A 26,522-nucleotide genomic window follows, 5' to 3' on the forward strand; every position below is an offset into this window, starting at 1 on the left:
TATTAATCACCTTATTGGATGGTTGTCATTCTAGAACATTGCCAGGTAAATTCTTACCTGGAAATTTCCAAGAGGAGTTTCCCAGTGTACCTTTGGGGTCTGTCCTCAAATCTGACTCTGGGGAGCCAGAAAGTTACGAGCTAATGTTTTGCAAGCAAATGCTTGAAGGAGTATAAGGTAAATTTCTGACATGCATTCAAAATGCAGGCGTGCAGAAGACATCAATTGGTCAAAAAATCTTGCAGGGAAGCCTTTGACCTGCTCTATTCCTAAATGATCTAGCCTGTAATATTGCACTCAAGTTTCAGTGTTGTTGTACAGTGGGATTATTCTATGAGAACCTTGATTAGCCAGAACAAGCCTAAAAACAGAGAAAGTAAATGTGCTTAGCAAAGTAAGCTTCCTGGTTTTACAGTTTATCTGACTCAAATGTATGCTTTGTAATGATTTAGAAAAAAACTGTTTTTGATCTTTTTAAATTCCAGTTTTGTATTTTGTTTGAGTTAATTCTTAGTATTTAGCTATTTTTTGCATTGTGTCCAGATGTTAATTGTGTGATTTTTCACAGCTTAGCATCTCCAGAAATTTAAAAAACATTTGAAGAACTTAATTCTGTAAAAATGGGTGTTCCTCTGGGATTTCCTCTTTGGTCCAGGGAACTAAAGGACAAGAAGAAGTTGCAGGATGACACTAAGCAAACGTGGCAAACATCCTCAATGTAACACCCCTTTTTCAACCTCCCTCAACATGACGCTTTCAGAAAAGAAACGTCGCTTCCTTGAAATTTTTCAGTTTCCCTATCCAATATTTGTAATCTAATGAATGGAATTCATGCAGCAACAGTCAAATCACCAAATTTTGGGACTTATTCTTTAATGCTCAGCAGCAGTAGCAACTTATTAGCTACTACATCAAATAATTTGACCCTGCAGCATATCTGTGCAGGCCCAGTCTCCATAGGGAGTGTATGTCAATGAAAGGAATTTAGAAATCCATTCAAAATTTGAGTGTGCTGGTGATATCAGTATTGGTTGAGAATGGCACTCTGATAAGAACTTGTTAATACATTTTTTTTGTTCCAGGAGGTGAAATAGGATACAGTTCTTGCATGGACACTGTAACAGTAATTGTCTCTGATGCAGAAGCAGGTACAGTGGATAGCTGCTGTTACGATGGACCTCTTCCACCACCAGTGCCACTCCATGGCTCTCTCCCTTTTTATGACCTTAACATCACAGTAATGCCAGTCAACAATCAACCTCCTACAATTAAAATTGGTTAGTTCACAACCTTATCTGTTTGTATACACTGTTGCTGCATCTCAAGATAGGTTGGTTATTTTGAATACTGGGGGCATGAATTCAACATTGTTGTATTCCGTAGCATTTAGTTTCTTTTTAAACCATTCTGTGATATTTTTTCTTCAATTCTATCCTGAACTGTATTCCATGTTGATGACTCTGAGAAGAAGAGGTTTCTGAGATCACTGTTAAATGTATGTTCTGCCAGTGTAACCCTATATCTTTGGCTCCACCTTACTTTATGGTATAAAAGTAATACTCTGAATTTTTCACTAGCTTAGACAATTCATTGGGCTATTACTGTTCATTGTTTTCATTCGGAATATATAGTTTACAGGTCAAAGACATATTAGCCTACCAATGCCTAACAATCAAAACAATGGCCATTAAAGCATTCTTCAGGCCACTTTCAATCTTACTTCTTTTTCTCTTTATATTGAGCTGGATTGTTGACTTGTATTCCTTGGTGACTTGCCTTTACTAAGTTAAGTTGTGCATTACTTTTCATTGCTTTTCTATAAATTGTATTATGAAGCAGTCCCAAATCATGTTTCCTAATTCTGATTCATAAATACTTGGATATTCCTGATTTCTGTTTGCAACACTGAACGCATTCATTTGACTTCACTGATTACATATAGCCATTTTTATCTCTTCATCCATCTTCTTCTGACCTGGCGATCAAATCTTACCATTGTCCTTTTTTTTTCAGAGTAAGCTGGCTATCCAGAGTAGTTAATCTTGTAGCTTTTCACATCCCACCAGGTCAATTTCATTTTCCTAACAAACTATATTCACTGCAAATCGAATGAAATGACAGTGTTCTTCAGACAGCCCACAATATTGGATGATGTGGTGGTTGGAAGATATACTATTTGGTGCTTGGGGTTAATTTGCACTGTTTGGGCAAGATACCATGATTCTAAACAAAACTATATATGTGACAATTGAATACTTAGTGCTGTTTAATTCCTCAGCACTGATCTTGATCAATATAAAAAATTTAACACACTCCAAGCAAATGTGTCCAGCAGTTTGTCTTTATTCTAATATCTAGAATACATCATTGTAGATAATTATAATGTCATGGACTGAATCAGTAAATTGTTGTAAAGCTTTGTTTAACATTAATAGAATATTGTGTTAATCAGACCATTGAGAGAGTGAAATCTTTTGAAATCTATATACAATGATTGCCACATCATCAAGGATGATGTAAGACCTAAAATGTATAGGGGACTTTGAAATTCCACTCATGCAGAAAACTAATCAAGGTCACTAGTGACGCTACAATCCATCTGCTAGATGGTGTAGTCAGAGGAAATATTAATATACACGAGTAGGTTCAAGTCCACTGCATTCAAAGTTAAGATTCTGCAAATACTGTATCTACCAAACACAGATGCTAGACCCCATATGGGAGCTGTGGGCAATCCTCCCACATGCAGTTTTTGATTTAGATAGATGGGTATAAATATAAAGTTATAGAATTGATGCTTTATAAGTATTCAAAGACTGCGCTATCGTGTGAATTTAATGAAACTTTATTAGGTAGGGTCAGGAATAGAAGCTAATATCTCAGAATGTCACTGATGTTAAGTATACTCAAATGAAAAAAATAGATTTGAAACCGAATTACAAATATTTGCCTCTATTCTTGGCGCATTAGAGTTTTTAAAAGTGTTTTTCCTTTCTTTTAATTCCTTCTTTCCTAAGGTACAACCTCATGAATGTTAGCAGTTGTCCACATGACCTAAATATTTTCAGCTACCAAGACCCTAAGTTCTGGAATTCCCACTTCAAACTTTTCTACCTCTCTCCTCCTATGGGATTCTTCTTAAAATCTCCCTCTTTGGCCAAGTACTTGGTTAGCTGACCTCATAGTCCTTATATAACTCAGTTCTAAATTTTGCTTGACAACTTCCCTTGTGAAGCCCCTTTGGATACTGCCAGACCAGGGGGTAAATGATGGCTTGTGTGCCAGCTCACTGGAGAATGAAATTGAGTTCTACCACATGGAATTCAGATGAAGACTTTGTTGGGGTGATTTACAGGAGAAAACTGATAGGGATGCATACTGAGATGCTGTGTGCATTGGCTGGCCTATCAGACAGCTTTCTGTCATCAGCAAGCAGCATGGGAGAAGTCCAGCTCCAACCTGACAAAGGGATCACACAAACCTTCCTTCTCAGTTATTTCTACTCCAACTCAAGTCATATTGCAGTTTTTCAATCTTTGCCTGGGCAAGTCACCCAGTTCACTGCCCTACTTGTGGGATACTGCCTGGTAAATCCAGGAATTCACCAAAATATGTCTCAAAACCCTCCATTTGATTTGATTTATTATTATCACATATATTACTATATAGTGAAAAATATTGTTTCTGGCATGCTTTTCAGACAAAGCATAGAGAAGGAAAGGAGAGAGTGCAGAATTTAGTGTTACAGTCATAGCTAGGGTGTAGAGAAAGATCAACTTAATGTGAGGTAGGTCCATTCAAAAGTGTGATGTGACAGCAGGGGAGAAGCTGCTCTTAAGTCGGTTGGTACATGTCCTCAGATTTTTGTATCTTTTTCCCAATGGAAGAAAGTGGAAGAGAGTATGTCCAAAGTGTGTGAAGTCCTTAATTATGCCAGCTGCTTTTCCAAGACAGCAGGAAGTGTAGACAGTGTTAACAGGTGGGAGGGTGGTTTGAGTGATGGACTGGACTTCATTCACAACCCTTTGTAGTTTCTTGTGGTCTTGGACAGAGCAGGAGCCATACCAAGCTGTGATACAACTAGAAAGAATGCTTTCAATGATGCATCTGTAAAGGTCAGTGAGAATTGCAGCAGACATGCCAAATTTCCTTAATCTTCTGCGAAAGTGGAGGCATTGGTAGGCTTTCTTAACTATAGTGATGGTATGAGAGAATCAGGACAGGTTGTTGGTGAAAGGACACTTAAAAACATGAAGCACTCGACCATTTCTACTTTGTCCTCATTTGTATAGACAGAGGCATGTCCTCCTTCCTAAAGCCAATGACTAGCTCCTTTGTTTTGTTGCCATTGAGGGAAAAATTATTGTTGCTGCACCAGTAACCAGATTCTCTTTTTCCTGTACTCCATCCCATCATTGTTTGAGATCCGACCCACTGCAGTAATGTCAAGAGCAAACTTAAAAATTGAGTTGGAGAGGAATTTGTCCACGTAGTGATAGGTATATAAGGACTATAATAAGATGCTGAGGACACAGCCTTCTGGGGCACTGGTGTTGAGGATGATCGTGGAGGAGGTGTTGTTGCCTAACCTTACTGATTGTGGTTGTGGGTTAGGAAGTTCAGGATCCAGTCTCAGGGGGAGGAGCTGAGCCCCAGGCTACAGAGTTTGGAGATGAGTTTCGCAGGACTTCCTGAGACTTTGCAATGGCAGAATGTTTCTAAAATTACCTTCCCAGCCAGCTGATTGCTTGGTTCTTTAAATAAAACTACTTCTGTGTCCTTGAACGCTCTTTGGTGAGTGACAAGACTGAATGGACTTGCGTGGTCCAGGTTTGTAAGTGGAGTATAAATCAGCAAGTTTAACATCATGCCTGTGCCAACTCAAAGGTTTGCAGCACATGGAGGATGCCCATGGGAGTGCCTTTCCCAGTAAGGACCTGTAATGATTAAGTAGGCCTGATTTTCCCACTCCTAAAGTTTAACTTACTCTAGTTGTATTCATACTGCAGTCAGTGTGAAATAGTGCAATAATCCCTCAGATAGTTTCACACCACCAGCCAGAATTGAATGCAGCTGGTTTCAAAACAACTTTACTGGAGCAACAGTCAAGACACTTACTGCAATGCAAGCTGCACCATAGCAGCAGAATTTTACTAATGTATGGCTGGTGAGCTGGGAGGCAGAGGAGCCAATGGTCAGTCAAATAGTGGGGAGCCATGTCAGGACTTCTCCCTGGTTCAGCTCCGCTGTATGGGGCATCATCCCAGAGGTGAGTTGCAAGGTGGATTGTCTCCCTGCTCCAAGAAAGTGGACTGCTGGTTTTAATACTGAAAGGTCCTATAAAAGTCAGTTTACAGATCTACCTGCATGTTGTCAATGGCTGCATGGTGGCAGTCTCCCTGCGGCTGTCTGGAGTAGCAATGGAATTGGAGGCCCAAAGAAAGGACGGGGGGCTTCAACACAGGGCGCTGAAATGTTGATTTACTGCCCTGTTTGAGGGCTCCAGTTTATCTCAGTAGTGACCAGCTCACTGGGCAGTCCTGCTGAGGATTCAGAACTGCTGGCTCCTGATTGTGTGAGCAACATTAGTAGCTATCCTTAATTGGACGGCGGGCCATTGGAGGCCAGTCAAGGGGATCATCCATGGTTAAATCACTGAGCTTGTCTTGCTGCCAGCAAACAGTGACTCGGGACCTACGTTTTGCTTTGATGTTGGGGTCCCGAAGACCTCAGTGAAATTCAGCCAATAAACAGCCCAAAATATCCCTGCTTCCCCTGTGAGACATTCTATTATATTGTCAAAATAATGCTACTTCAATCATATAATGCACCATTACCTCTTCATTTGTAGGAGATATGTTTACAGTGGATGAAGCATCAAAAGCCAGTTTGGTTTTAGAATGCCTCTCTGCTACAGACGAAGACACCATCACGGAGGAACTAATCTTTGTGCTGGAGAGTTTACCCCAGTACGGATACCTAGAGAACACACTCCCATCACCAGGATATGAGAAGAGCAATGCTGGAATAAACATAGGTAAAAAAAAATCAGTTATTGATATGTCAACATAGGTAATACAGGTCACATATATGTCAATATAGGTAAAAAGAAATGTCAGCACAATTGCACGGTGATTAGCACTGCAGCTTCACAGTACCAGAGACCAGGTTTGCGTCCGCCCTCAGGTGACCGTCTGTGTGGAGTTTGCATGTTCTCCCTGTGACTGCGTAGGTTTGTTCTGGATGTTCCGCTTTTCTCCCAGAGTCCAAAGAGGTGCAGGTTAGGTGGATTGGCCATGCTAAATTACCCCTTGGTGTCCAAAAATGTGTCGGTTAGATAGATTGGCCATGGTAAAATGCTGTTTTGCAAAGTTGGTGCACGCTTGATGGGCTTAATGGCCTCATTCTACACTGTAAAGATTCAATGGTTCATCACTAAACAATTTCTATGTTTACACTTGATGAACACACACAAAAACAATCTTTGAATACTTGGTGCCTAAAAACCACTATAACTGCAAAAATGCAATGAACTTTGATAACTTACATAAATTATCAAAATTAAATGTGTTGGGACTATTTTTGTTTCTTTTCACAATCTGAAGCATAAGCCATGCATAGCTTGACAGTTAGCTAGCATGTTTAGCATTATAAAAAAGCAATCAAACAAAACTCTATGGCCTATTTAATGAAGAAAATATCCTTCTCTTCCCTTAAAGGTCTCCTAACTCAGTTATATAATTGCCTTGACCTCCAATTTCATCTAATATTTATTTCTACATGACTTCAAGTTCAGGATATGAATTTCATGTTTTGGATATATCATAGACTTGACTTGACTAATTGAATGAATAGAAACTGTATACCAAGAGGTAATATAGTAAATTGAGCTATACATGGGGTCGTTACCACTCGATTGATATCAAAACCTGATAATGTTAAGAGCCTTGGAAACTCCACTGCCCTGTCCGCAATATACTGGGCATAAACAAGTGTGCAACATTGCTAACCATTAGACCAAATTTCAGGGGTAGATCTATTAGCATAAAAAAGCACACAGACAATTTCTCTGAAAATTCAGAACAACATCCATCAGGGATGACGATCTGGATAACTTACTTGAAAGAGAACAATGTTTTTTTCCAACTTTATCCTCAGTTTAATTTCTATTTTATCAGCGGTAATAAATCTTTCTGACATCAATTACCATTCTGAAACAGCATTGTTGGCATCATGTGAGTGTCCGATGTCAGCCAACTGTGATTAAGATAAATGACCTGCTCATCCACCTTGTCATTACTTAAAGCTTTTGGATCAGTTGACCAGACTGTACACCTCAAATGTCTTTCCTCCATTATCCAGCTCAAAATGGCTGTGCTTGAGTTCATCTTTACTTATCCGATCTTCAATCAGAACAATGGTTTATATATCCACCCAGTACTATTACTTATGGGGCTCCCAAAATATCAATCCTTAACATGGTCCTCTGCCACATCTAATTGGTGCCCCCTAGCTTTAATTTTCCTCACTTGGATGACCACGTGAAAAATGGAGAAGAGAACAACTTTGGAAGAAGATTAGGAAAATGACAACACTGAACATAAAGGTGTATTTGCTTCATTCCGAAAGATTATTACAGCTCATCCATTTCTGTTTATTATTAGCACCTGCCCATCAAACTGGTCCATGCATTTTGGTTTCCTTTGGGCTGTTTGATAATCTCACTCACCACAAACTGGCCAATCAGCTTGTAGCTGCACTAATTTTAACTTCATATTTTTAATTAAAAAGCAGTTTAATAACCAGCGATCCCAGACTGACCATCATTTTAGTTATTCAACAGTAGTTGGGTGATCAGGAAGCTGATCTCAGTATGAAGATACCACAAGCTCGTTGTATATCTCAAAGGCATCAGGAGTAATAGAATTACCCTTTTGAGACCAACAAGCAGGACAATAGCCACAATGAGATCCAAGACGTCTGAAAGTGTATCATTGCGATTATCAGTACAGGCTTAAAACTCCACAATCAAAAAAGGATATATAGTATAAAGACTTGAGAAACCATCAAGATGACACAGAAATTGAACAACAAACATATATCCTTGCCTACAAATTGCAAGACATTTTTCAATCTGATGTTTAAGAAATTACAAACATTGGAGCCTGTAATTATGATTATACTGGAATATACTTACTATATTCTATATACTTATTATATTTCATTGGGCACCCCATGACTATACAGAAAATAACTGACTTGTGTAGTAGTTAAAAGTTAAAGTTTATTAGTCACAAGTAACGCTTACATTAACACTGCAATGAAGTTATTGTGAAATTCCCCTTGTCGCCACAATTCTATAACTCCTGATGCCTTTGAGGTGTATGACAAGCTTCTGGTATCTTCATACTGAGGTGTGTACTCATCCCTGTAAGCTTAATATATGAGGATCAGTGACAATTATGACTAATATGCAATAATATTCTTCTCTATCTTTCTGGTCTTTTGTAAGTGTCATAGTTTCTCTTGAGAATCCCCTCCAGTTCCTCAGTGTAACCCAAACTGAATTTATATGCAGTCTGATATATCATCATGCTTATTGACTCAGGAGTTAAATGTTCATTGGCAAACCTCTTAGACAAAAAATGTCATCTTGTTTCCCTATAGTTAGTCAATAAGAAACTGCAGGACCTGGTAAGAAACAGAAGTCATGAATATATTGCTGAAGGCTACATAGAGATAAAGCACTCTCCACTGTTGAATAACAAATGTTTAATCATTTATATTAGCTGAAATGCTATTGATAAAACATGTTCACTTTTGCCCTTGTGATATTTTGTTTGTGGAACATTAAAAGCTATAAAGACAACCGTGAAGGTAAAAACAAAAACATGGCTCTCAAATTGTTATGAATCAACCACTCTTTTATGACTGATTTTTTTTTATCCAGTTTATCCAATTCTGACACAAAATCTGTTAAAATAAATTTGACAATAATTAAAAATGATCATTCAGTATTTACAAGTGTCTAGCTGCTTTTCCTGCATGTTATGGGTAGATAGTGATGGTTTTGCAAGCACTGTTTGATATCCAAAACTTGCCTACAAAATCCAAGTCTGAAATTTGGATTGCCAATCCACTTGATTGCCACCACCTTGGACATTCGCTCCCTCCACCACCAGTGCACAAGGGCAGCAGTGTGTACCATCTGCAAGATGCATTGCAGCAACTTCCCAAGGCATCCTAGTCCATGAGCTTTACCACCGAGAAGAACAAGGGCAGCAGGCACATGGCAACGCTATCACCTGTGTGTTCCATAAGACCATAAAATATAGGAGCAGAATTAGGCCACTTGGCCCATTGAGTCTGCTCCATCATTCAATCATGGCTGATATTTTTCTTATCCCCATTCTCCTGCCTTTTCCTCATAACCTCTGGTCCCCTTACTAAGCAAGAACATATCTGTCTCTATCTTGAAGACACTCAATCACCTGGCCTCCACAACCTTCTGTGGCAAAGAGTTCCACAGATTCACCACTCTCTGGCTGAAGAAATTCCTCCTCATCTCTGTTTTAAAGGAAATTCTTTTAGCTTGAGGTTGTGCCCTCTGGTTCTAGTTTTTCCTACTAGTGAAAACATCTTCTCCACGTCCACTCTATCCAGGTTTCGCAGTATCTTGTAAGTTTCAATAAGATCCCCCCTCATCCTTCTAAACTCCAATGAGTACAGACCCAGAATCTTCAATCCTCGTTCAACAAGCTCTTCATTCCAGGGATCATTCTTGTGAAATTCCCCTGGAACCCTTCCAAGGCCAACATGTCCTTCCTTAGATATGGGGCCCAAAACTGCTCACAATACTTCAATTGGGGTCTGACCAGAGCCTTATACAGTCTCAGAAGTACATCCCTGCTCTTGTATTCCAGCCTCTCAACATGAATGCTAACATTGCATTTGCCCTCCTCACTGCCGACTGAACTTGCATGTTAATCTTAAGAGAATTTGAACAATGACTCCCAAGTCTCTTTGTGTTTCTGATTTCCAAAGCATTTTCCCACATAGAAAATATGTCTCCATTCCTCCTTCCAAAGTGCATAATCTCACACTTCTCCACATTATATTCCATCTGCCATTTCTTTGCCCATTCTTCTAACCTGTCCAAGTCCTTCTGCAGCTCCCCTGCTTCCTCAATACTACCTGTCCCTCTACATATCTTTGTATCATCTGCAAACTTAGCAACAGCACCTTCAGTTCCTTCCTCCAAATTGTTAATGTATATCGTGAAAAGTTGTGGTCCCAGCACTGACTCCTGAGGCACACCACTTGTCATCGATTGCCATCCTGAAAAAGACCCCCTTATCCCCATTCTCTGCCTTCTGCCAGTCAGCCAATCCTCTATCCATGCCAGGATTCCCCACCAAGACATCACCATTCTTTGATTGTCACTGAGTCAAAATCCTGGAACTCACTCCCTAACAGTACTGCGGATGCCCTGTATCACATGGACTGCAACAGTTCATGGAGGTAGGTGCTACCACCTTCCCAAGGGTAGTCAGGAATGGGTAATAAATACTGGCCTCGTCAGCAATTTTCATATTTCATGAACAAATAATTACATCCCGTGTCTTGTTTAATTTCAAAATCCAAAGTTCAGGTCTGGATTTCTGTAGAAATAATCAGTTTGACGTGCACTTTTTGTAGTAATCTCCCACAAATGATATATAGGATGCTTGAATTCCAAAGTAATATTAATTAGGTATGTTTAAAAAAAAAACAATTGTCCACATAAACTAATTTGGTTTTGGTGATTATTTTGAAGTGTAACAATGGTTTTCATGAAAGGCCATTAAGAAAACAACTATTTTATATTTAGAGTAATAGAATAATAGTTATTTTTTTAAAAAAACTACTTAAGAAAGTCCAAGCATGACACTTTCATTGGAATCTAACAGTTACTCAATAATGAGGTGTTCAAGTTTGAAAGGAAGTGGGAAGAACCAGCATTCAAACTCACAGATCTGCTTTCATAATGTAGTATTGTTGGTCCTTTGGTGAAATTTCAATTAAACTACAGTCCTGGGACAGCCAATAACGTGATTGTAAAATTAAGAATTGGAAAGGTTCATGTTTCAGCAGATGCAAATTAGTTGAGTGCAGATCCCACGAGAAATTATTAACAGTTCAAGAAACACTTTATTAATAGTTTTAGTTTAAGTAGTCATGAAGGATCTCTGATTGTGATGTGTTTTGGGACCTTTTATTATTGTAAAGATGCAATACATGAATAGCATGAAAGCTGACACAACAATATTATTGCACCACCAGTTTTACCATCATGTATCTGCCAAAATTATCTCAATTATTCTAACATGTGACTAGTATCCCTGGCCCAATACAGACTATTGATCAGAATGTATTCTGTGAATGGGGTGCCTTTAAATTAATTAATCTTAAAAAAAAGTAACCTATAAACCAAATAATCTTAAGTGGTAAAATATATGCTATTTTAAAATCTACATTAGGGGGCCAGATCCTATATGCTTAAGATCAGTAGATTCTATCACAGGATATCAAAATAATTGTTTATATTCTTATATCTATTAAAATAGCAGTGAGGTCAGGATCTTCATATCTCTTTTAGCATGTTAAATCTTCACACTCCACCCTCCTTAATGAAACAAGTGAATGGAGTGCAATGATCGTTGTGCCTTCTATTGATTGATCCTATTGGTTTTTGCATTGTGATTCCTCTGTTAGACTAAATATTCTGCCAAGTGAGAAGCCAAGAGTTTCTCAGGCTCCCCAGCTGGAGGAATGTGGTATGAATGTGAATTATTCTGGAAGATTTTTATTTTGTGGGCAATTTTAAACCATGGATGTTTGATCCAATCTGTTTGTTTAATAGCTTCCTTCAGTCTGCAGCACCTCAGGGCAGGCTACATCAACTACGTCCAGTGCAGACACAACCAGATGGAGCCCACAGCTGACCACTTTATGGTATCTGTTAGCGACGCTGTACATAAGTCTATAGCCATGCCGTTTTATGTCATCATCAACCCAATCAACGATGAAACTCCAGATTTGCAGCTGGGAAACATCACTGTAAGTATGGACATAGCAAGGAAAGAAAAATAACTACTCATATTTATTCATAGTCCATGTCAGGTAATTCAGACTTTATTTGATCTTTTATTCTGTATGACAGTGTTTTTTTAAAATATTTTAGATCTCGCCAGATGTTCCCCCATTCATAACAGCACAATAACCATTTGGTTATCATTAATCTGAAAGCTAGTCAGTTGAATCATATTTAGTTGTTTGAATTTGAAGGGGAAAAAATCCAAACAGTGCATCAAAATGAGTATACTCCCCACTACATGGAGTTGTACGTGTCATATATAATTCAAATGTAAACACCAGTTGATTTTGTGAATTTTCACCACCGTCTGTTTTCATGAGAGGAATGCATTTTTTTTTCCCCCCGCATGGCTTTATAATTAGCCAAACAAACCAAGCTTAATCCTTAGGGTATTTTTTTAAAGTAAGGAACTAAGACTCATTATGGTGGACACCGATAAGTTGGGGGGGGAGTGGGGGGAAGAAGCGAAACTAAATAAATGAGTAATTAAAAGTTGTGCCAAACTTAAATGGAAAATGGAACAATCTGGAGTGTTTGGTCAATTAGCTGAACACGGTATAAACTAAAAAAAAATTATTGTTGCTATTTCTCTGTGTGGGCTTGTGCCAGTGAAATGCCAGTGCCTGTTCCCATTGAGGCAGGCAGTGCACAAACTTTGACTGGAATTTTACCGGCACACCCACCCCGATTTCGCTGAATGGCATTCTCCGTTGACATTGGGCAGAATTTTACAAGCCTTGCCCGAGTGAGGTCATAAAATCCCAGCCATTGTTTAAATGACCCCTCATTTAAATGATTATAGCCTTCAGTTGAGCAGGAGAACAGAATGTGCACGCCATGATGTTTGGTGCTTTACAGCCCTGCCAGACAGCCTTGTCAAAGAGCATGGAGGTATCTGGCTTGAAGATGGTACAGGTATTCCACAGAGCTTGAAATGCACTCATTCTACCATGGAAGTGGTGGCCAACTCTATGGCAGCATCATGAGGTGTCTGGTGTCCAAAGCCTCAGATTTCATTGCAATACAGGTAGATGCCACTGAACACTACCATATTCGCACTCTTCCTTGAGAACCCATGCATGAATCCTCCATGATTGTGAAGGATTACTGTCTCTTTCGCTTGCTGCTATCCACCAGGTAAGTGGGAATCCACCAGGCTGCTCATGTGGGAGACCTTATAGGCTACATAAGAAACATTGCCTTGGTGCTCTGACACTGTTTGCATTCCCAACCTTTCCTACTCTGAGCAGGGGATACGCCACTCTGATACAGGAGACTGTAAGAGTATAATTCAATGCAATTCCTAACACTGTGTCATTAGCAGGGCTATCACACTTGTGATCAACTACTTGAGCCTTAATCACACTTCTCAATTTGCAAATACTCACATTGGTTGAAATTTCATAAACTGTCATTTGTGTAAAATTGCTAATCCATTGGGTACATATCCCTCATATTCTATAATTTCTCTAAATTATGGGGATCTTGTTCCACCAACCAGCTCCCATATGTTGTGTATTCATTGTCCCGAGCTGCCTCCGTGCTAGCATTTTGATCTTCCTCAATCAGCTAATCCATCTTCCTAACAATATTCAATATTGGATTGGTGAGCTTCATTAAACAGTGAATCATTATCAGATCATAATTTATTTGCTGTTGTGCCAGATTATTGCTTTGCTATAATATATTTTTTATTTGCTGCCTAACTTTCCTTAGTTCACTATTCAATGTTACGAAATATAAGAACATAAGAAATAGGAGCAGGAGTAGGCCATCTAGCCCCTCGAGCCTGCCCCGCCATTCAATAAGATCATGGCTGATCTGAAGTGGCTCAGTTCCGCTTTCCCGCTTTCTCCCCATAACCCTTAATCTCCTTGCCTACCAAAAACCTATCTACCCGTGTCTTAAATATATTTAGCGAGGCAGCCTCCACCACTTCAACGGGCAGAGAATTCCAGAGATTCACCACCCTTTGAGTGAAGAAGTTCCTCCTCAACTCCGTTCTAAACTGCTCCCCCCTTATCTTGAGGCTGTGCCCTCTAGTCCTACTGTCCTTTCTGAGCGGGAAGAACCTCTCCACCTCTACCCTATCCATCCCCTTCATCATCTTATACGTCTCAATAAGATCCCCCTCATCCTTCTAAACTCCAACGAGTACAAGCCCTGTCTATTCAGCATCTCTTCATAGCTCAACCCCCTCAACTCCGGTATCAGCCTAGTGAACCTCCTCTGCACTCCCTCCAAGGCCAAAATATCCTTGCACAAGTGTGGCGACCAACGCTGCACTCAGTACTCCAGCTGCGGCCTCACCAGTGCCCTGTACAGTTGCAGCAAGACCTCCCTCCTTTTATATTCAATCCCCCTCGCTATGAAGGCCAGCATCCCATTTGCCTTCCTGATCACCTGCTGCACCTGTAGGCTGGGTTTTTGCGACTCATGCACAAGGGCCCCCAGGTCCCTCTGCACCGTTGCATGCTGCAGTTTTTAGCCCTTTAAGTAGTAGTCCCTCCTACTATTATTCCTGCCAAAGTGGATAACCTCACACTTGCCAACACTGTATTCCATCTGCCAGGTCCTCGCCCACTCGCCCAGCCTATCCAGATCCCTCTGCAGACTTTCTACACCCTCCACACAATTTGCTTTTCCACTTATCTTTGTGTCATCAGCAAATTTCGACACCCTACACTCAGCTCCCTCCTCCAGATCATCTATATAAATGGTAAATAGCTGAGGCCCCAGCACCGATCCCTGGGGCACTCCACTAGTCACCAACCGCCAATCCGAATAGCACCCATTGACACCTACTCTCTGCCTCCTATTTGACAGCCAATCCTCTATCTACGCTAACACCTTACCCCCAACTCCATGCCCCCTAACCTTCTGTAACAACCTTTTGTGCGGCACCTTATCAAACGCCTTTTGAAAATCGAGAAACACCACATCCACCGGTTCCCCTCCGTCCACCGCACTAGACACATCCTCATAGAATTCCAATAAATTCGTCAGACATGACTTCCCCTTAACGAATCCGTGCTGCATCTGCTCTATCAAACAATTCTTCTCAAGATGCCTCGCTACTACTTCTTTGATGACGGATTCAAGCATTTTTCCTACAACAGACGTTAAACTAACCGGCCTATAATTCCCTGCCTTTTGCCTGCTACCCTTTTTAAACAGCGGCGTAACATTAGCCGTTTTCTAATCTTCCGGCACTTCCCCGGAATCCAGCGAGGTTTGGAAAATATGATCTATTATCAAGTCTTTCCTGTTGTATTGATGACTCCTGTCATTAAATACTTAAGAAATCGACTTCTCTGACTTGTTTCTTGTGGGCTTTGTGGCCATTCTGTGAGATAATAAGGGCCTGAGTATCTGCACCAGACGTGCTTGAAATTTTTATTATTTTAATTTGGACAGTTATTTTGCTGCTGTTTTTATCAGATGCATTATTGGGGCTTGATGGCTTACTACTTCCTTATTTGCACCTCTTCGTGCCAGCTTATTCTCAAATGTACTATTCTCACAACAATACCTGCTTTCACACTTCTTAATTCAATTCAGTCAGCAACAGATTATACCATCACGTACAGAATGTTTGGTTTCATACAAACTTACAGATACATTGGTTCTTTCTGAAATAACTCCAAAGGAACCATATCCCTTTGTCTCGTTCCTTTATTTACAAACTCACCTCTGTTCTTAAGTGTGCTTCAGTTACAAAGTCAGAATCCAGAGTGTCGGCAGACCCAACAATCCTCATTATAATCACAGGGGAAAAAGGTAGGAGAGTGGGGATGAGAAAAATATCAGCCATGATTGAATGGCGGAGCAGACTCGATGGGCCGAGTAGCCTAATTCTGCTCCCAAGTCTTATGGTCTTAAATGAGACTTCCTGATTGGGCATGCAATCATTACCTCAGTCAGAAAGCTCATTCTCCATGAGGCCCATCTCACAGGCCTCATTGAGATCTGCCCTGGGTTTTCCCAATACTGATGTGGTTAACGTAACATCTATGGCATGACAAATGTTAAGTCTACCGAAACTCCAGATTCAGACCTTGTATCCTGAACCACTCTTAGAATCCCTGTGGCTATATCACCTTCATCTTCCGTGGTCTACCATTTTAAGTTCCTTCTGCATTTGTTGTTTCTTTTGGGGTTTTGCACAGTTTAATTTGATTGAGATGGAACCATGTTACCTTCTTGGATAATTGTATTGCTCATACTATTGGTCGCACCATTTATACAATATCATACAGTCCTTTACACAGTGGTTCAAGCACTCTTGCTTGAGCATAATTCCGTACCATCATCTGATTCTCATATGTCCTATTCCTGTGGTTTGTATGGTTCTACATTAATTCTGTTAGTGAAATATTTTCTGCCAATATAGCCTGTAGCTTGCTTGTAGAGCACGTCTGATTGTTCTTTCAGGTGTTGTATAAATCTGATCCAATTTATATCCTTTTCTTGTCTTTTAGTCAGAATATGTCTGCTTTCTCTTTTCCTTTCTAACTCAGCTCTGCCTTAGCGTGATCTTCACTTTGTGTATACAACAGTCACATCTTCTTTCATTGTTTCTGATCACACCCACCATCATCAGCATTGGGTCACTTAAGAGTGGTTTCACGTCCATTGATCTTAATCCTCCCTTTTCCTAGGTTGCTAGGAACTCTGTCAGTGCATTACAAACAAACACAGAAACCGAACAGAAAGGGTGGGACTTTACAGCCTCGCTTATCCCACAGCCATAAAATCCCACTTGAGGTCAGCGGTCCTTCCCATCCTCCGCCCCTTGCCTGCTCCGATCCCTGTGGCGGGCAAACCAGTAAAATTCTGGCCACAGCGGATGGTGGTGGAAATTCAGTTAGGTGAGTTATTACAAATGTCTGCTTGCTGTACGTCCACATAATGCAGTAATTTCATATCTATCTCATTATTCAGATCCAAGATTTTGCATTATTTCTGTCTTTCCCCTGTTTCCATATAACAGAATCCCTCTAGATGGATATCTCTCCCTCTAGGTATATGCCCTTTTTAAACCTCCTCCTATTTCTCATACTACTGTACAATAATGTATACCCCCTAATTAATGCGGAGGTTGGGTTATTCATTAGTTTCACCTTCGGATCATATGATCCCAAAAAGCCGGTCCATCTATTAACAGTCAGCTGGACCCGTTCAATGGCAGCACAGTGCCAGTGGTTAGCATTGCTGTCTCACAGTGCCAGGGATCCAGGTTCGATTCCGAGCTTGAGTCACTGTCTGTGCAGCCTGCATGTTCTCCCCGTGTCTGGGTGGGCTTCCTCTGGGTGCTCCGCATTCCTCTCTCAGTCCAAAAGACATGCTGGTTAGGTTCATTGACCATGCTAAGTTCCCCCTCAGTGTATCAGAACTGGCGTCGGAGTGTGACAACTAAGGGATTTTCACAGTAACTTCATTGCAGCCTATTTGTGGCACCAATAAATAAATTTTAACTTTAAAACTTTCTGTATCTACTGCCTACCTATAATCTTGTTGAAATATATCCCATTGCTAGTTCTCGTGGCAGCTCCCCTAAAGACAGCAAAGTGTTGAACTGACCAGTAGGTAGCTAAAAGATGTCTCTCACAGGCTGAGTAAGCCATATCTGCTGCAGTCAATGTCTGAAAAACATACACTACCCAAGTTTTTTTGTCTAATCACAGCCTGCCAAAATGAAAATGCTCCATATATCCCCACTCTTCATTTTCCCGTATATTAACCAATCCCCTATCCATGTTAATATATCAATCCCAACTCCATTGGTCCTTATTTTGCATATTTATCTTTTGTATAACACCCTATCTCATGCTTTTGAAAATCCAAGGATACTACCACACCTGCTGGTTTTCTTTCATCCCCCGACTGGTTACATCTTCAAAAAACCTGTATAAATTTGTCAGACGGAATTTCCCTATCATAAAGCCACGTTTACTTGTTCCAATCAAACTAAGCTTTTCTCAGTGCATTGTTAAGTCTTCATTAATAGTAGATCCTATCACTGAACTAGTGACTGATGTTGAGTTAACTGGATTGTAGTTCTCTCTCCCGCCTTTCTTGAACAGCGTTGTTATACTTAGTAGCTTTCAAACTACTGGGACCATTTCAGAATTTTAGAAAATCATAGCCAGCGCATTCACTATCTCTGCAGCGATAACTTTTAGAGTCTTGTTGTAGGTCATCTTATTCTGGGGATTTGGGTAGCCTGAGCTTCTCCAGTAGTTTTTCTCTGCTGATATTAATTACCTTAGTTTCTTACTCTTATGAGCTCAGAAATTACCCTCAATATCTTGGTAAATAACCCTCTATTCCTTGATATATAACTTTTGCCTTCTATTGTGGATAAAGGTACCAGAATCCTTTTTCATTGTCACTGCCATTTCCTCATGATAATTCCTCCTGTCTCTCTAACAGTGAAATGTTTACTTTAGCAACCTCCTTTTTAAATACTTATCAGTTATTATATCCTGGCAAGTTTATTTTCATATTCTATTTTTCCTGTTTAATCAACTTTTTGGTAGCCCTTTGTTGGTCTCTAAAACACTTCTAATTTTCAGATTCACTGCTGATCTTGGCAACATTGTAAACCTCTTCTTTTGATCTAGTAATACCCTAAACCTTCTTAGTAAGACATGGATGGATCTTTTTCACTGAGTTTTTGTTTTTCAGTGGAATATATTTCTGGTAAACATTCTGAGTTGTTTCTTTAAATGTTTCCCGCTGTTTCTTGAGCACCCTACCTTGTAATTTATTTACCCAATTAACCTTAGCTAGCTCACCCCTCATATCTGTTTGGAATACGTCACGTTCTAACTTAATGTGGAATTCAATGGCATTATGATCACTATTTCGAAATGTATCATTTACTATGACATTACTAATTAACCCTGCCTCATTGCACAATACTGATCTAAAATAGTTCAAAAATAATTAGTTAAATGCTCTGTCCAATAATACAATGCTGTTGGGGGGGGCTTATAAAATACTCCCACCTGCATCTTCTGACCTACGTTGTTCATAACCTCTGCCCCTACTGAATCCTGAATTCCTGAATTTGGGACTGGAATTCTCTGGCCATTCATGCCCCTCTACTGTTGCCAGTGAGAACAGAGAATTGGACGCTCAGCATAATCTCCATTCACAGCAGCAGGACTGGAGAATTCCAGTCACGTTCTAACTTAATGTGGAATTCAATGGCATTATGATCACTATTTCGAAATGTATCATTTACTATGATATTATTCTCCATTCACAGCAGCAGGACTGGAGAATTCCAGTCTCAGGCAAGGTCAGAGAACTCTGGCCGAGATCTTTTCTCACTAACATCCTTTTGTAATCCTTTATTCTCAGGGCTATCTCCTTTTCCATTCAGCCTGCCTTTTTGAAATGTGGTGCACCCTGGAACATTTATCTCCCCATGTTGGTCACTTTGGAAACATTTCTATGTTACATCAATTAGACCTAAACTGTTTATCTTAATTTATGATTTGAGTTAATCTACCTTATTGCAAGTGTTCTACACAAAGAGGTAAAATTACTTCAATTTTTTTTACTACTATTCCCTGCATGGACCTTACTCTCTGACGCACTGTTAACTTCCCTGCCCCAACCTGTCCCATTCAACATGTTTTTACTCACATCAATATATTTTTCTATTGCCTCTGTTTCATCTTTGGATTTCTAAATCACCCCTGACCCTTTGTATTGGCATTCACAAAGAAGAGGGACGCGTTGCTTGAAGGTGTCTCGGAGGGGTATGTAAACCCTCTAGAGCAAGTCATCATTGGGAGGGAGGAAGTGTTAGGTGTTTTAAAAAGCATTAAGGTAGGCAAATACCCAGGGCCAGATGGCTGGGGGAGACAAGAGAGTAACAGAAATTTTTGTTTCCTCGTTGGCCACAGACAAGGTTCCAGAGAGTTGGAGGATAGCCAATGTTCTCCCATTTTTTAAGAAGAGGAGCAAGGATAACTATAGGCCAGTGAGCTTGATGTCAGTGGTAGTGGAATTGTTGGAGAAGGTTCTTAGGAATAGGATCTATACACATTTGGAACTGAATGGTCTTAATAGTGACAGACATCATGGTTTTGTACAAGAGAGGTCATGTCTCACTAATTTGATTGAGTTTTTTTGAGGAGGTGACAAAAGTGATTAACGAGGGAAGGGCCATGGATGTTGTCTACATGGACTTTAGTAAAGCATTTGACAATGTCCCTCATGGCACACTGGTGCAAAACGTTAAATTACACAGGATCAAGGATGAACTAGCTAGATGGATTCAGAACTGGCTTGGCTATAGAAGACAGAGGGTAATGATGGAAGGGTGTTTTTCTGAATGGAGGTCTGTAACTAATGATGTTCTGCAGGGATCAGTGCTGGGACCTCTGTTTGTAATAAGTGTAAATGACGGGGAAGAAAACGATGCTGTTCTGATTAGCAAGTTTGCGGATATTAAGATTGCTGGAGTTGCGGATAATGATGAAGATTGTCAGAGTATATAGCAGGATATTGGTAGACTGGAAATTGTTTTTTAATCACTCGTGGAACATGGGCGTTGCTGGCTGGCCAGCATTTATTGCCCATCCCTAATTGTGCTTGAGAAGGTGGTGGTGAGTTGTGTTTTTAAATCACTGCAGCCCATGTTCTGTGGGTTGACCCACAATGTTGTTAGTGAGGGAATACCAGGATTTTGACTCAGTGACTGCAAAGAAATTGCAATATATTTCCAAGTCAGGAGAGTGAGTGACTTGGAGGGGAACTTGGTAGTGTTCCCATGTATCTGTTACCCTTGTCCTTCTAGATGGAAGTGGTCACGGGTTTGGAAAATACTGTCTGAGGATCTTTGGTGAATTGCCACAGTGTATCTTAGAGATAGTACTGAGCGTCAATGTGGAGGGATTGACTATTTGTAGATGTAGTGCCAATCAAGTGGGTTGCTTTGTCCTGAATGGTGTCAAGCTTCTTCAGTGCCATTGGAGCTACACCCATCCAGGCAAGCAGTGAGTAGTCTACCACACTCCTGACTTGTGCTTTGTAGATGGTGGATAGGCTTTGAGGACTCAAGAGGTGAGTTACTTGCCTCAGTATTCCAAGCCTCTGACCTGCTCTTGTAGCCACTGCGTTTATGTGGTGAGTCCAGTTGAGTTTCTGGTCAATGGTAATCTCAATGGTGTTGACACTGGGGGGATTCCATGATGGTAACATCATTGAATGTCAAGGGGCAGTGATTATAGTGTCTCTTATTGGTGGTGGTCATTACCTGGCATTTGTGTGGCACGAATATTATTTGCCACTTGTCAGCCCAACCCTGGATATTATCCAGATCTTGTTGCATTTGAACATGGATTTCTTCAGTATCTGAGGAATCACAAATGGTGCTGAATATTGTGCAATCATTGGCGAACATCCCTCTTCTCACCTTATGACAGAGTGAAGGTCATTGATGAAGCAGCTGAAGATTATTGGGCCTGAGGCACTACCCTAAGGGACTCCTGCAGAGATGTCCTGGAGCTGAGATGACTGACCCTCCACAACCATCTTCCTATGTACCAAGTATGACTCCAACCAGTAGAGTGTATGCCCTCAATATCCACTGATTCCAGTTTGCCAGGGGCAGAGAAATGGCAGATAGAATTTAATTTGGAAAAGTGTGAGGTGCTGCATTTTGGTAGATCCAATTCAGGTGGGAGCTATAAAATAAATGGCAGAACCATCTGAAGCATAAACACACAGAGAAATCTGTAAGTACAGGTCCACAGATCCTTAGAAGTGGCAGCACAGGTGGAAAAGGTGTGAAAAAAGGTACATGAAATGCTTGCCTTCATAGGCCAGTATATCAAGTATAAAAATTGGCAGATTATGTTACTGTTATATAAAATGTTGGTTCGGCACATTTGGAATACTGTCCAATTCTGGTCGCCACGTTACCAGAAGGACGTGGAAGCTTTGGAGAGAGTACAGAAAAGCTTTACTTGGATGTTGCTTGGTATGAAGGTTTTCTCTTCCTGTTGGGGAACACTTCAGTGGTCATGGGCATTCGGCCTCTGATCTTCGGGTAAGCATTCTCCAAGGCGGCCTTCATGACACATGACAGCGCAGAGTTGAGCCAAGTTCTGCACACGTGAGAATGGCCTCAACCAGGATTTTGGGTTCATGTCACACTTTCTGTAACCCCCACAACTTGCCTGGACTTGCAAAATCTCACTAACTTTCCTGTGTGGAAACAATACACATCCTTTTAACCTGTGCTTAATGCTCTCTCTACTTACATTGTCTGTACCTTTAAGAATTGATTAGCTGTAAAGATTCACATTCCAATCATTATGCATGTAAATTGAATTTGTGTCTTTGTGTCATTTTTATGATCAGAACTCCCAGCAACCTGATGAAGGGACAGCCTGTCCCGAAAGCTTGCCGCTTTTGCTACAAATAAACCTGTTTGGACTTTAAGCTGGTGTTGTGGGATTTCTTTATGGAAGGTTTTAGCCATGAGGAGAGATTGAATAAACTGGGATTGTTCTCCTTGGAAAGACAGAGGCTGAGGGGTGACCTGATAGAAATTTATAAAATTATGAAGGGCATAGATAAGGTGAACAGTTAGAAGCTTTTTCCTGGGACAGAAATGACAGTTACAGGGGGGCACAAGTTCAAGGTAGGGGGGAGAAGGATCAGTAGAGATGCATGGGTGAAGTTTTTACACAGAGAGTGGTGGGGGCTTGGAATGCACTGCCAAATCAAGTGATTGAGGCAGACATGTTGGCGACATTTAAGACTGTTCTAGATAGACACACGAACAGGCAGGGAATAGAAAGATACAGGCAGTTGATCTAGATGGGACAACATGATTGACACAAGCTTGATGGGCCAAAGGGCCTGTTCTTGTGCTGGACTGTTTTCTGTTCTTGGCACAAACTTTCTTTACCCTCTTAGGTTAGTTCAAAACTATTTTTCCTCTTCTGACCATATTTGCTGGCGTACTGCTGAATTTTCCCCTCCCCTCCGGAGGAAAGCCATTCAGACACAGGGAAAATGCACAAATTCCACACAGTCACCCAAGGCCAGAATTGAAACCATGTACTTGGCGCTGTGAGGCAGCAGTGCTAACCACTGTGCTGCCATTACCCCAAAATTAATTGATTGAATTTAAATTCCAAGTGAGATTTGAACCTGTGTCCCTGGGGCATTTATAAGGGCCTCTGGATTATGAATCCGGTGGCATTAACTCTTTGCCATTACCTTTTTTGTAAAATTTGTTGTGTTTTGTAAAATTTCTCTTACGTTGTTCCGAAGTTAGGATTTGCTCTTCCGTACTACGTATCACATTTTTCATGTTGTTCAGGTTGGATTGATGTTCAAGAAATTCATTTAATTCTTAATTCTGCTTTCAGGCAACTGTTCTGATACATCATGCTTCTCCTGCTCCTGACATTTCTTTCGTATGTGAAAGTTAACTCTCTGCACTGGCCAGCTTTTCTTTAGCAGAGCATTCTTCCTCTGTGCTATCTTTCAAGCTCACGTTCTGTAATAGCACTCTGCCAATTCTGAGACTCTTCACGCTCTTCTGTGTGAAGATCTGCTCGCCCTTAGCATTCTAGGTTCCAATTTTCGTTATTTCACATATCACTTTTTGAAAATGTAGGGCAGGATTCTCTGGTCTCCCAGCCGTGTGTTTCCCGCTGGTGGGAGGTGGTGCATTGTTTGCTCATAGTGGGGTTCTCTGGTCCCACTGCTATTAATGGGAATTCCCACTGATATCGCCCCACGGCGACAGGAAACCCGTGGAGAATTCCGGTCATAATATTTTCCCAGGTTTTCTTCCACATGTCCAACCATTTTCTTCTGCTCTATCATGTCTTTCTTCTCCCTCTTGTCTTCCTTTTGGACATTCTGCCAAATGATTCTCCAGTTCTTTCATGGCTGAAACTTCTTTTCCTGTATTTTCTACCTGTTGTTGAGCCTGGCTGTACTTCTGATTGAGTTTTCCCAACTCACCACTTTGATTTGCCACCATGGGAATGTAAAGCTCTTATTTCCTCTTGGTACCTTTGTGATACCTCACACATTTCTTTGTTCAGATCTCAAACAGTTTTGTTGATTGAAGATTTTCGTTTGTTGTGTGTTTTCAAAGGTATATACTCAACTTGCATTTCAAACCTTTTGATTGATTTTAATTTTTGATTTAATTTGAGTTGATTTATCATTGTAACATGTATTAGTATGCACTGAGAAGTATTGTTTTTTGCATGTTATACAGACAAAGCATAACGTACATGGAGAAGAAAGGAGAGAGTGCAGAATGTAGTGTTACAGTCATAGCTAGACTGTAGAGAAAGACCAACTTAATGCAAGGTAGGTCCATTCAAAAGTCTGATGGCAGCAGGGGAGAAGCTGTTCTTGAGACTATTGTATCTTATTCCCAACAGAAGAAGGTGGAAGAGAGTATGTCCCTGATGCATGAGGTTCTTAATTATGCTGGCTGCTTTTCTAAGGCAGCAGGAAGTATAGACAGTGTCAATGGATGGCAGGCTGGTTTGAGTGATGGATGGGGCTATGTTCACAACCCTTTGTAGTTTCTTGTGATCTTGGACAAGCAAGAGCCATTGCAAGCTGTGATACAATCAGAAAGAATGCTTTCTATGGTGCATCTGTAAACATTGGTGAGAGTCATAATGGACATGCCACGTTTCCTTATTCTTCTGAGAAAGTAGAGGCATTGGTGGGCTTTCTTAACTATAGTGCTGGCATGGAAGGACCAGGATAGGCTGTTGGTAATCTGGACAGCTAAAAACTTGAAACTCTCAACCATTTTGTCTCTGTTGATGTAGACAGGGGCATGTCCTCCAGTACACTTCCTGAAGTCAACAACTATCTACTTTGTTTGTTGACATTGAGGGAGAGATTATTGCTGTCATACCAGTTCATCAGATGCTCTCCCTTTCCTGTACTCTGTCTCAACTTTGTTTGAGATCCAACCCACTATGGTGATGTCATCAGCAAACTTGAAAATCGAGTTGGACGGGGATTTGGCCACACAGTCATAGGTGAATAAGGAGTATAGTAAAGGGCTGAAGACACAGACACAGCTGAAGATACAGTGGCACACTGGTGTTGAGGATGATCATGGAGGATATGTTGTTGCCTCTCCTCACTGATAATGGTCTGTGGGTTAGGAAGTTCAGGATCCAGTTGCAGAGGGAGGAGCCGAGGCCCAGGCCATGGAGTTTGGAGATGAGTTTCATAGGAATGATGGTGTTGAAGGCTGAGATTTAATGTGAACATGTTGCATTTTTATTTCATTTCCCTTTTAAAGTTTTTTTAATATTTTGGACTTCATTAGAAAGCTTTCCTTCATTCACAGCCAGTTGCTCACTCTGCACTGCCATCAGCTGCTTGGATAATGTGTCTGGATTACCAAAAAGATATATTTCTGGGACTTAAAGAAAATTATTTGCCTCTCTCATGCATCATGTGCTTTGCTGAGGTAATGTCTCTTGCTTTTTTGGAGCATTACTGGGGAGTTTATATCTGTCCCTTTAAGCTCTGTGTACTCCACAACTTGATGTTTAAATCATTTGTCAGAAGCTTTTAATATTTCATTGAAGATGGTTGAGGATTCATCAATGCACAATATTAGGATTACTTCATCTCTGCCAGGTCTAGCATTCAAAGCTGGCCTTCTAAAGAAGATTCAGTAGGGTATTCTGCTACAGTAAGAAATTTCAAATTTCTGCCTTCAGCTTCCAAGTCTTTCTTTACAGGTTTGTCTTGGTGATATTTTCTCTGAACCTCTGTTTTTGAAGCTTCTTTTCTGGTCAGAATGCATTTTTTTTTCAAATTTCCAACATTTTGGGAACTGACAGCACCAGAAATCCAGCTTCCGGAGACTTGTAGAAACTGTGGCGCCCAATGGGGAGCCCATTGAACGGCCTCCACTAGAGTCTCCTGGTCCACTGCACTTCTGGTTGGGAGAATTATGTCCTTTAACTTTTCTCTGCATTTTCTATGAGTTTTTGGGTTTTCCACACAAGCTGCCACATGTTGTATTGTGTTGGTTACAGTTCAGTAAGCTGAAAAAGTTTTCATAGTCATAAAAGTCGTCATAGTCATTTTAAGGCAAGAATAGATAAATTTTTGAACAGTAAAGGAATTAAGGGCTATGATGAGTGGGCAGTTAAGAGGAGCTGAGTCTACGAAAAGATCAGCCATGATCTTATTGAATGGTGGAGCAGGCTCGAGGGACCGGATGGCCACTCATGCTCCTAGTTCTTACGTTCTTATTAAGAGACTACTGTTAAGTATTGACAAATATACTGTAAAGGGTACAAGATAGAAGCTGTCTGCATGTTAGCTGATACACATGTGAATGGAT

The 26,522-nt window shown here is 40.6% G+C and overlaps 1 protein-coding gene across 1 annotated transcript in view; it reads left to right on the forward strand.

Moving 5' to 3' along the window:
- Window positions 1–26,522, forward strand: part of frem1b (Fras1 related extracellular matrix 1b) — a 209,819-nt gene that overhangs the window by 99,831 nt on the left and 83,466 nt on the right. Inside the window, exons 17-19 of the mRNA XM_080195534.1 lie at window positions 1,083–1,277; window positions 5,852–6,037; window positions 11,903–12,099. Of these exons, the coding sequence (XP_080051660.1) occupies window positions 1,083–1,277; window positions 5,852–6,037; window positions 11,903–12,099 (578 nt within the window). The remainder of the gene's footprint in view (window positions 1–1,082; window positions 1,278–5,851; window positions 6,038–11,902; window positions 12,100–26,522) is intronic.

Source organism: Carcharhinus amblyrhynchos, chromosome 9, assembly GCF_965287045.1.
Source record: "Carcharhinus amblyrhynchos chromosome 9, sCarAmb.v2.hapA, whole genome shotgun sequence".
NCBI classification, from domain to species: Eukaryota; Metazoa; Chordata; class Chondrichthyes; order Carcharhiniformes; family Carcharhinidae; genus Carcharhinus; species Carcharhinus amblyrhynchos.